Source organism: Euphorbia lathyris, chromosome 10 (assembly GCF_963576675.1).
Source record: "Euphorbia lathyris chromosome 10, ddEupLath1.1, whole genome shotgun sequence".
Lineage (NCBI taxonomy): Eukaryota > Viridiplantae > Streptophyta > Magnoliopsida > Malpighiales > Euphorbiaceae > Euphorbia > Euphorbia lathyris.
In genome coordinates, this window is record NC_088919.1 from 3,136,262 (window position 1) to 3,147,829 (window position 11,568).

The 11,568-nt window shown below is 38.1% G+C and overlaps 1 protein-coding gene across 3 annotated transcripts; it reads right to left on the reverse strand.

Moving 5' to 3' along the window:
• Positions 1–4,367: 4,367 nt before the first annotated feature.
• Positions 4,368–9,934, reverse strand: LOC136209563 (DNA-(apurinic or apyrimidinic site) endonuclease 2). Of its 3 annotated transcripts, none has more exons than XM_066001057.1 (10): positions 9,632–9,934; positions 9,414–9,525; positions 9,106–9,324; positions 8,936–9,021; positions 8,736–8,851; positions 8,568–8,648; positions 8,027–8,227; positions 7,698–7,849; positions 6,923–7,599; positions 4,369–5,234 (listed from the first exon to the last, which is right to left on the reverse strand). In XM_066001057.1, the coding sequence occupies exons 1-10, from the start codon at positions 9,737–9,739 to the stop codon at positions 4,902–4,904; spliced, it is 2,085 nt and encodes a 694-aa protein (XP_065857129.1). In that variant the 5' UTR covers positions 9,740–9,934; the 3' UTR covers positions 4,369–4,901. The 3 variants fall into 3 exon arrangements, with proteins under 3 accessions (XP_065857131.1, XP_065857129.1, XP_065857130.1); XM_066001058.1 differs by having other exon boundaries at positions 4,992–5,211; positions 9,632–9,932; XM_066001059.1 differs by lacking the exon at positions 9,632–9,934 and having other exon boundaries at positions 4,368–5,234; positions 8,736–8,846.
• Between the last annotated feature and the right edge of the window lie 1,634 nt (positions 9,935–11,568).

Genomic DNA, 11,568 nt, shown 5'->3' on the forward strand with positions numbered 1-11,568 from the left:
CAAAGAAGGTTCTTGCATAGCAGTGAGCTGATCAGGGTTATGTTGCACACATCAGGCTGTTCCAAAACAGCAAATCTCGACCCAGACCCTACTGAAATCGGTTCAACAAACGCTTTCTCCCTCGGCTCTCGAGTCGTAGCCAGTTGACTATCAGATTCCTCATTCAACTTGTGATTGTCTCTTGTTTGCAGATTAGAGCTGGGCTTTTTGGTGAGTCCTTTCCTAGTGACTCTTTTAGCAACCATCTAAGAGCCATAATCATTCAGAACTTCCTCACGCCCCGGTAACTCTTCCACATTCAATCCCTCATTCGGCGCCTGTTTAGAAGGGCATCCCCCCAGAACATAGCCATACATCCCACATTCGTAGCATATATTGTGAAGCCCTTCGTACTCAATTCGATAAACTGAACGACGGAGCTGTTGGGGTTTAGTGTCCTATAGTCAATTGTTCTAGGATATAAACCAGTTGTAAATGAATTGTTCTTTATATCATTTGTTTTAATAAGATATGGTTTTCCAAACTATATAAAGACAATTACTTTTAAGAACTAAATAAGTATAATAAAAGGAAATCCCTAAGTTTATTTAAAGTGATTATAAAGTGTTCATACAAGCATGAAGTGAGACAAAACATTATAATAAACTAATAAACTTAAAACCACCCCAAGTCAAGTAATATGTTTTGAATAGGGATTGACATAATACTGTTGAGACTTGCATGTAACAATGTTTTCTGTCGAGACAGAGAGCTGATCTCACAAGCTTCAGATATGCAGATATCTGGACAGTTACATGAATCCAGTGAAAGAGTTCATTAGGATTGGGGACCCGACTTGAGATAACAGGATGGATAGATTTATCCTTGTCACCTGTTCATCTCATTGGTATTAATAGGTATAAGTAATCCTCAGACTCAAAGGAATGTTAATTAGTGATTCTGGATTATGGAATGTGATGCTTTGATCCTGTTCTAACACGATCCATAATAGGGGTGACTCTGGGGTGTGTTCGGCAGACGTTGGGTATCACAAGAAGTAATTGCAGGGTAGTTAACATTGGATTAAGCATTTGTCACTCCTGATAAATAGGAGATACGTCTAAGGATCGCTTGTGGAAGACTTGACTCTAAATCCTTGCAAGGTGATAGCTTAAGACTTGAAATGGAGATTTCACTTAACCTATCTATTCGGAGTTAACTCGGCCTGTACAAGTAAAATGAACGTCTCGCTATATGTGACTTGACATAATCCATAGTCATAAGATTCTGTTCAAGGATGTAGTTGATAAATGATCGAATTATACTGTAACTAATACGGAAAGGTCAACGACGAAATCAACCTGTCTTCTTATAGCTCTGGGGGAATGTTTCGGATCTGTCAATCACATTTCGTGCACTCATTCCGTTATACAAAGATTGAATGTAATTTTGAGAAATTAATTTAATGGTTGTATACGGCTAGAAGCAATAAGAACCTAATGGGTCACACATAAGACTTGGAACCAAAAAGGGAAATGGATATTAATTAATTGATGGAAGCCCAACTTAGTCCACTAAGGCCCATATATGGAGGGGGCGAAATTCATGTGTTGGGACACATGTGGGAATTAATTTAATTTCGACAATTTTAATTAGATTATAATTGTGGATTAAATTAATTATAGGATAATTAAGTTAGAAGGTTTATTGAGATTAAATTGCTTCTAATTATTATCCTATTAAATAAGTTAATATTATCTTTATATATTTGGATATAATTATAGATAATAATAACAAGAGTATTATTCTGAATATAACTCTTAATAGGTAACCTAATTTTATCTAACTAGGGTTTAGATACAAGAGGTTATATATACCCCCTCCCATTGCAAATTTCGGCCAACCCTAGTCTCTCCCGCAGACTGAGATTTTCGACCCCTACAATAGAGGACGGAATTCCACCGTTTGCTTCCATTCGATTGATTTTATCTCTTTCTCTTTCTCCTTGATCTTGTGTTGATTTATTAGAGGCAATCTCCTTTGATTGCTATTCATCGGTTGTATTCTAATCGTCTACTTATATGTTTTGTTATGTTCATGAAAGAAGAAAAGACATACAAAAGGAGAAATTCGTTTTGCTCCTCCTACATCGGGTCAGTTCACGATTTTGAGGATTCCTGGAGATTGAACCGTCGGATCGTCACGGTATTTGGACAGAAGCTTCTAAACATATTCTTCCTTGTTTTCACCGTTGGGATTATCGTTCGGAGGTCTGGAAGGCCTGTTCGGGTAGGGGCAGATTGGTTGACAGTTTCCATCTCTTTTGAAGTTGTGGGCACTTCGTTTGCAACGGTAGATTGATCGTCATAAAGGTATTTATGTTCAATCCCTCCTTATATGAAATAATGATTAACGGATCTTGGGAAAAGGAAATAGGTAAAAATTTTATATTTCCGCTGCCAAACGTTTGCCTATTTTTCTTCAGGAGCTTATATTTAGATAGGAGCGGTTTGGATAGGTCTACCTCAATACAGACTCTAGCAAATTTGCCCCTCTCAGCTCCCACAGTAGCTCTATCAACATGATGGACCTTTCTAGCATACGCCCCCAATTTAGTCATGCACCCTTCATTATAGTATTCAATAACAAGTCCAGGAAATTTCACCCAAGTGAGGATCTTTTTAACTTCATTATCAAAGGGATTGAAATCAAGCACCCATGGCCTTATTGCGAGGCAATGATTCGAGATAATATACGACCCTCCTTTGAGAACAACATCATAATCATCCAGACTCGAAAACTTAATGACATAGTAGTTATTTTCCAAATCAATGGTACTAACCTTGCCTTTCTTGGCCTATTGGGCATTGATCCTCTGGCAAAGTAGCTGAATCCTATTCTTTTCCCAAGCACAGTAACAATAAGAGAGGATTTCCATTTTCCCCATAGTGATCGTTTCTCCTCTGAGTTTAGACGGATAGTCGGGCATTTGGGGTCTTCTTCCTCATCATCCTCCAAATCCGAGTCCACAATCAGATCCTTCAGCCACTCAGATTCAGTGTCCGGGACATTTTCCATCGCTTCGTCCTCCTCCAAGTCCGCCCCGATAACGGTTTCTTTCCACGAGAGCTTCCGTCGGCTAGGAGAGTGAAGGGCACTAGTGAGACTCCCAGAGCTTTCTTCCGGAATGCCATTAATTCCTTTGGATTTCTTGAGATACCGACCAGCTGCCGGAGATTGGGAAAAAAGATCCGCATGAGTGGCGCCGCTGCTGTCACTCGACATCTCAAAAATTGGAGAAGCCCACTGCTACTTGGAACTCCGTTCGCCTTCGCAGGAGTTGGATCTACCTCCTGCCTCGTCGCTGAGCACAAGGATGCCACCGTAGCCGCTGGGGAGTGGAGACTCTGCCACTGTTCACTATTCGCTGGAGAGTTCTTTTCTCTTCTATATAGATTTCTATTAATAAGCAGCGAGAATGAGAAAATATGAAGGAAGATAATAAAAAAAAAAGGAAGGCTTCCATGGGAACGTATTGTCAATAAATATATAATTAGGAGGTAACAGTTACAAGTATGTAAAAACTTATCCCGAACCCGAACCCGAACCCGAACCCGGACCCTTTCATAATGTTTGATTAAATTTTTTGTTACATGAAAAAGTGTGACCTAGCATTCACTTTCATTATTCTTAAAATTATGATCATTCTTTTTTTCAATTTTATCAATTTGATTTTTATTAAAATTTGATTTTTATCCCCTCTAGTGGAACTTATTATTATTATTACTACTACTAATAATACTACTACTACCAGAGTTTTATTTATTATAGCATGACGTTGCATTCTTTTCAGGGAATAGTCGATCGAGTAGGATTTACCTTGTAGTTTTTCATCAAAAACTCATTATTTTGTTTTGCCTGAAGAAATTTAAGAAATTAATTCGGAATATTTATTAAAACCTTTTTATTTATATTGATGCTACAAAAGCACATTGGATGCATGGTAACTACGAAATAATCTAGTTAAGAAATAATCTAGTTAAGCTAATTTGACCAGATTATGTGTAACGTGTTTTCGAAATCTACAATACAAATAATATCGTAACGAACTGCACCAGAGCACGTGTTACTAATAATGTTTTTTCTACTAGTACGTGGAAGATGTTGGATATTTTAGACGAGTCACTTCACTTTTGATGGATCATTCATATATAAATAGAAGTTATTTAGAATTAAATAACCCACTTTTCTTAATGTTAAAAAAATAGAAATATACAAAGAAATACGTTCGTGAAAGAAAACTCACAAACTTCTATTTCTAACTCTCTGATTTTTTTAGGTTCGGCTTTTGTTGATCAAAATTTGCTTAAAAAAGTCTTCAAGAAGTATTTATACCATGAAACTAATCTACAAGTTCGTCAATTTCCGTTTTGAATAGATGGCTATTCATTACATAAACCAAAAATAGAAATTGCTGTTTCATGCTATTCTATTCTACAAACTATACTAAGCATAAACATTAAAAAAAACATGGAAAATACAAATGTGGTGAATTACATACAGATTTTGCTGAGAATCAAGATCAGCAAGCATATCAATGCAAGAACATATGACAAGGAAGCTCCTGGTGCTAGCAACACAGACAAACTGTTTCAAGTTTTGACTTGTTTTACTTATCCTTATATATGAAGCCCGAGTTTCCGAGATCCATGTTACAAGGTTAAATTTTCTTTCCTGAATAAAAAATTATGTAATCTTCACGTGTGCAGGTGCGGTGGACAGTAAGTGACGTGTTAGAATTCTGTCAGTTGTATCTAAGTCAGCCTCAAACAATGGTGGACATAGATACGACTTACAGAATTCTAACCCGTCACTTACTGTCCATTGCACCTTGCATACGTGAAGATTACATAATTTTTTATTCAGAAAAGAAAATTTAACCTATGTAACCTCGATCTTGGAGGCTCGGGCTTCATATCTAAGGATAAGTAAAACAAGTCAAAATGCAAAAGAAGGAATTTGGCATTATCATTATGTAAAATAGCTTCATATGAATGCTCAGTATACTTCACTGGAGCAATCTGAAACCGCAGAAGGGACGCCTTAATAAAGGGACTAACAATATGATCAATAGATCTACAAAAAGGCCTATCTACATCATTACTTGTTCCGAGATTTTGAAGAAGCCCATCTAAAAAAACCACAATTTGCTTCAGGATTAGATGCAGGTCCCTACAGCAACAAAAAAAGAAACCCTGTGTTTAGTTAGTTTGAGCCATCATTGCTTCATTGTCTTCTTTTTCTGTCTAATCATCCGTTTTACGAGCCTTAGACAAAAAGATTAAGTTAATAACTTTTCAGCTTTGACATAAATTCAACTTGTTCAAACAAACAACCTCAAGCAATAGGAAGGCTGCATATTGTAGGTGACCCTTCAACACCCACACTAGGACACTCTTTATCCAAGAACATTTTAGGCTTAATACATAAATTCACCCTTAAACTTGGCAGCTTTGTTCTCTTGGCACCCTCAACTTGTAATGAAGCCTATCACACACCTTAACTTGCATATATTGGAACTCTAATGCCCTTCCTTGCTAAGTTGGCAGTGTTAAAAATAGAGTTTGGTTTTCAAATACTATGAGCGTGTGAGACGTATATATACACACATGTTTTCATTGTTTTTGTTTCTCTTTCTTGATATTTTATTAATTAAATATAATGAAAAGTAAAAAACCGATGTGTGAAAGTGTAAGTAAAAATTCTCCATTTTTGCAAACATATGTACAGCAAATCCACAATGTTTAGCAATTGTAGAGTTACTATTGCCTCTGAATTGATTCTCCAATATTCTGAATCGATTCTTCAATACTCTCAAATAGAAACAACAAATAAAGAAACAAAGGAGGGAAAGGAATCACAAAACCAGATTGAAAAAACCAAAAATTGAGAAGAAACATAAAGATTAAAGAAGAAAAGCATAAAGATTGCCCAAATATGAAAACAGTAAATCTCAGCAGCACTTAATATTCACCAAAGTAGCAGTATTAAAAATATGGAAATCTCAATTTAGGGATTTAGGAGTATGGGAGAATTTTTTTGATTTTCAATTGAAGCTAAATCTTCAATGATTTAGCATCTAAATATGCTGCAACTCTTCCATCCAATAGCCCAGATCGTCCCCAACTTCTGAATTTGGTTAATCACGACACCAAAGAGAAGCACCTAACCCAGAAAAAAGAAAACACATGCCCCAAACCCCGTAATTAACCCTAGATTGATAACTAAATGACTATAGCTAGTGAACTTCCAACAAAGGAATAACACAAGTCTAATACTGAAAACTCAAAACAAATGAAACAAAATCAAGGAACCAGATGGAAATGTTATATTATTAATTAATACAATCAAAACGCAATTTACACATTTGAAGAAGAAGAAGAATCCAGACGAAGAAGAGGATCCAGAAGAACAGATAAAAACACAGGCTAGATGAAGAAATCACAGATTGAAGAAGAAGAAGAAGAAGAAAAAAAGAAGAAGAAGCCAGACGAAGAAAACACAGATCGAAGAAGAAAATTCAAGAAGAAAACGAACAATCTGGATAGAGTGGAGAGAAAAACAAAGAAAACGTTAAACTCCAAAAAAATTTGCAATGTGTAAGATTTTAATTGGTAATAGTCCATGTCAGCGCAAGTGTGTAACAAGCGCTGATGGTTAGAAGACAAGTGAAAAATTTGGGGTGTAAGAGTTATAAAAAAGCCAAGTTGAGGTGTGTGATAGGTCACTTAAAAAGTTCGAGGTGCCAAGAGACAAAAATTGACAAGTTGAAGGGTGAAATAATGTATTAAGCCAACATTTTATGATATTATTTTCCCAATTAAAACTACAGATGTTTATGCAATTGGAAGTACTTAAAATAATCAAACAAAAGAGTGAATACCTCAGCTCGAGCACAGACATAAAATCTGTGACCAAAAGTCGGACCTGGTTTTTTCACTATTCGAGAAACGCATGGTTCCTTATGACCTTTGCAAAGGGGTATAGTGTTCTGCATGAGTTGCTGTATCCTTTGCCACTCCATTAAAGCAATGCTATTTTTCTCTTTCTCTTTAGGACCATCATTTACCTCATCCCGATCCTGACTGCCTGCACTTGAGTTCAATTCATAATGCCCGGGACTTTTCTCAACTTGTGAATTAGTGTTGCTTGATTGATCATTAGAATTTGACATATCTGCTTCACCATTTGCAACATCATTACCAAGCTTTGGACCTTTCTGGAAAAATGATGTTAGGGAGAGTTGGGACAATTGACTTTTTCTTGCTTTTTTCTTGGTTTTCTCAGTAGGCATTGAATTAATATGCTCAATTTGGGACATTATCATGGATCTGGAAGCAGTCTTGTCAGTAGAATCATCTCTTCTCAAAATGACACCATCTGAGTCTTCAATCATCGGACATAAATCACTTGTAGCTGAACAAGGTGTACTAGAGATATCAAATGATCTTTTCATGCTTTCGCTGCAGGTATTTATGGTGACTTTTTCATCTGAAAATGAGCTTTCTATCCGGTAAGATTGCACTTGTGTAGCAGCTTGTCTTTTCATTAAAACAGACACTGCAAATGATTCTCAGACTTAGCACATTAGATTAATAAAATTGAATTAACATTCCATCAAGAGAACCTGATTGAACAAGAAGAAAACATTCTCACACCAAGCGTCTGCTGGAAACCGTGAATCATGGGCAGATATCTAGAAGATAAAGATGGAGTGCTATGTGGGAGTATATCAGGAGTTTCCGCCAAACTTGTATAAACAGGTGCATGATCAGACCCTTCCAGTTTAACACCCCAACCACCTTTCCATCTATGTGTAGGGCAAATAAAGAATTTAAATTATTTCCTGTGTACAAACAGGCAGCAAAACAGCCCTATATAGATTCATGTAAAGATGTAGAAGCAGAAGGCGTGGATAATATAATACACCGAGCTCATACTGAGGCATCAAATCAATACTTAGAATATGGTCGAGTTCAATGCTTACCGAATTGTATTTCCAGGTTGCCATCGTTTATACTCTGTCAATATGTCACATTCCTTAACATGGCAAGTAATGAAGCTATGGCCTTGAGGATTGTGGTTTTCGTGTAAGCATGGTCCAGCACAAAGAATGTGGTCGATTCTAGTCCCATAATTAAATTGTTCAGCACCAGTATTTGATGGCCAGCACGTGTATGCGTCCCTTCTACATAACAATAGGATGCATCAACTAGGTGCCAATACAATAACATGACAGAAAATGGAAAATGCAATCGGGTGACGCTATAGAGATTATAGAGATTAATGCCGTATTTGGTCTTTGTAGATGTAAAAGAAGATTAACAATAAGGACAATTACATGTCGCGTAGATCATAACTAATTGTGTTTAGCTCAATGAATAACTGCAGATGAAGGTCATGGAATAAAAAAATGAGACCCTTCATATGTATGAGACCCTTCATATCTATCTCTCACAAGAAATGGGGCAAAAATACAAAAAGGAGAAAACTACAAGCTAACTTATAATTGACCGTAAATTTTTAACCTGTCAGGATGTTTTGCTCTGAATACATCAAAAAAGGGACCTCCAGACTCCATTAACATGGATCTAAACCATCTTCTGAACCTGTAAAATTAACAGAGAGCCGTAATAAAACTTCAAAAGTCATAGGCACAACAAACAATCACTGCATAGAAATCAGCTAAAGCTTACTCATTCTTTTCAAAATCTGGTCCAGGATCACAGCGGTCTAGGGCAGTGGGAGCTATATTGAGATCACCAACAACAAATATTCTTCTTCCATGGTGCAGAAGACTCTCCCATCTTTTCTATAACAAATAAAATAAATTTTCTCAGTTCAGAATACCGATAATCACCATTCTTCAATAGCCTGGAGGAACTAATCCAGTTACCTGTAATATCTTGAAGAACATAGCCTTAAACTGAATCCTCTCAGAATCAGCACTATCTGCTCGAGGTCCATATATATTGAAAAGAACTGCCAAATGCCTCAACCGCATTAATCCCAATCACAAAATTTTCCAAAAAGAATTCAGGTTTACCTAAAGTAAAGTAGTAGTACCAAAATGACCATGATCAGTGATGATACACCGACCCTCCCCATCAATCTTAAGAAGCTCATCCTTGTCAAACTCCTCAAGGCCTTGAGATATAACCGTTGTGTCGTCTTTCCCATTTTTAGAATTATTGACAAGGCCAGTGAAACCTTCCTCCGCTGCAACCGGCAATGTTGGTTCAGCACTAGAAAATGCGGAGTTTACACGGCAAAAAGTAGCAACACCTACAAGGAAAGTGAAGTAAACAATCACAGTTAGAAATAGAAATAGAAAGCAAAACTAATTGGTTGAGGCAATTTCACAAACAGGTTACCGGAGTAGCCAGTGCGGCCTTTCTCACTGGTACGGGTGCAGGAAAAGAACGATTCATAGCCATCAGCCATGGCTAAATCCGCCGTTAGCTCCTGCCTTCTTAATTTAGTCTCCTGTTCGATTCGGTTCCAGCAAAAAATTTAACCAAAATGACAATAGAAATTTGCGCTATTTCGGAATGAACCACATAAGAAACATAATTTAGAAGGAAATTTTTGCCTGAAAGCAAATAATATCTGCATCAAAAGAATTGAGCAATTTGAGGAGAGAGCCGAACTGGGAAACGCGCTGCCTAAGGCCATTGACGTTGAATGTTACTATCTTCATTATTTTCCACCCTCTCTGTAGCCCAAAAGCTCCGGTAGCGTTTTCGGTGGCTGAGATTGCAGAAGGACCGGCTTAAAGCTACGCCGTTTTGTTAGCATCGGCTTCTTCCGGGCAGTGAAATTGATTGAAATTTGAAGAGATACATGACGGATACGAGATTACTACATAAAGTCGACGGCAAATTGTTAATTTTAGACGCTAACCAAGCACTAAAAGGGTAAATTACATATTTGTGGTTCATTTAATTGATGGGTGTTGTTAAATCCAGCCCCAGATTCCTACCCCTAGCCCCGTGAAAGGACAAAAATGTCCTTTCATGAGTTTTGGGGATGAGAGAGCTATTTTTTTTGCCATTCTGTAACGCGAGCGTGTGGCTATCACGCCCCACCGCAAGGTCGGGCGTGATAGCCACACGCCTAGATGTGTGGTCGGGCGTGTTAGCCACACGCCCCACCACAAGGTCGGGCATTTGGCTATCACGCCCGGCCACACGGCTAGGCGTGTGGCTATCACGCCTGACCTTGCGGTGGGGCGTGATAGCCACACGCCCGCATTACGAAATGGCAAAAAAAATAGCTTATTAAACCCGTAAATAGGTCGTTAAACCCGTAACTATAGAATTGGACTTAAAACCTAAAAATACCATACAATTTTAACTAAAATCAGTAACAATAATATAAGTTCATGAATAAATATTATTAATTACAACACATAAAACTAATATAATCTAGTCCAAGCCCTTCTCCTTTCAGCGTATAGATTGTTCAAGTGACGAACACTCGGATCACGAAATATACGCCATTGGGTGGCAATGGGAGGCACTGGAAATGCAAGACTTAAATAAAGATGTATGTAGTGATGATAACTCCCCAAATGACAAATCACAATCTCTCGCTCTGGTGGTCTTCCATCGTCCGAACGCATCGGCAGTATAGTGCAACATCCTAACTGTGATGTAGTAAAAAGGAATATTACTGCATTCAAAACAGATGCAGCAGCATATAAGTCATCCGGACTCACCATCCAGTGGGACTCACTACACCCCGCTCCTGCCCATTTAATACGCGTGAGGGCAGCATCGAATCCGTTCCCGTACACTGGCGCATACAGATCACGGTTTGCCCGCATCTCATTCTCTATGAGCACTCTCCATCCAGTGGGACTCACTACACGCCGCTCCTGCCCATTTAATACGTGTGAGGGCAGCATCGAATCCGTTCCCGTACACTGGCGCATACAGATCACAGTTTGCCCGCATCTCATTCTCTATGAGCACTCTCATCAACTTCCACTCCTCCTGGTTATAGGTGATGGCATCGGCTAAAACACGAAATCCACAGTTACCATCTGCTACAACATCATGGTATCCAGTAATAAATGGTACGATGAGACCTTGAACCCGATGTAAATGGTGGTAACCGGTGATATCCGCATCAAATCCGACTGCAAATATTAATATATGAAATTCATCAAAATAAATATATTTACTTTAACTTCAACATATATATTACTAAAATAAAATATACCCGACATCTCGTTGTTATGCACAGATGAGGATGAAGATCGGCCTCAACTACGACTACTCCTCGAACCTGAGGACCGTGCTCGACCTCGTGGTGCCTGACTATACTCCCATGCACTCGGATTTCGTTTCGTTGATGAATTCCCCTTTGGTCTACCCCTAACAGTGTTTTTGACCTCAGGTTCTTTGTGTTGGTCCCTTATAACGTTACAAGTATAGTTCTAAGGGGGGGGGGGGGGGGTTAGGAACTATTTAAACTTTTTGCCGTTAAGTCTGACTTCTTTTTCTATGAAAGGATTTGGACAGC

Bases quoted from the DNA above. Each gene is read 5' to 3' on its own strand.
- LOC136209563 (XM_066001057.1), bottom strand. From the start codon at position 9,739: ATGAAGATAGTAACATTCAACGTCAATGGCCTTAGGCAGCGCGTTTCC. The intron at 9,325-9,413 runs GTAACCTGTTTG...CTTTCCTTGTAG, and splicing joins AGGCCGCACTGGCTACTCCG to GTGTTGCTACTTTTTGCCGT. The intron at 8,649-8,735 runs GTAAGCTTTAGC...TTAATTTTACAG, and splicing joins CCAGATTTTGAAAAGAATGA to GTTCAGAAGATGGTTTAGAT.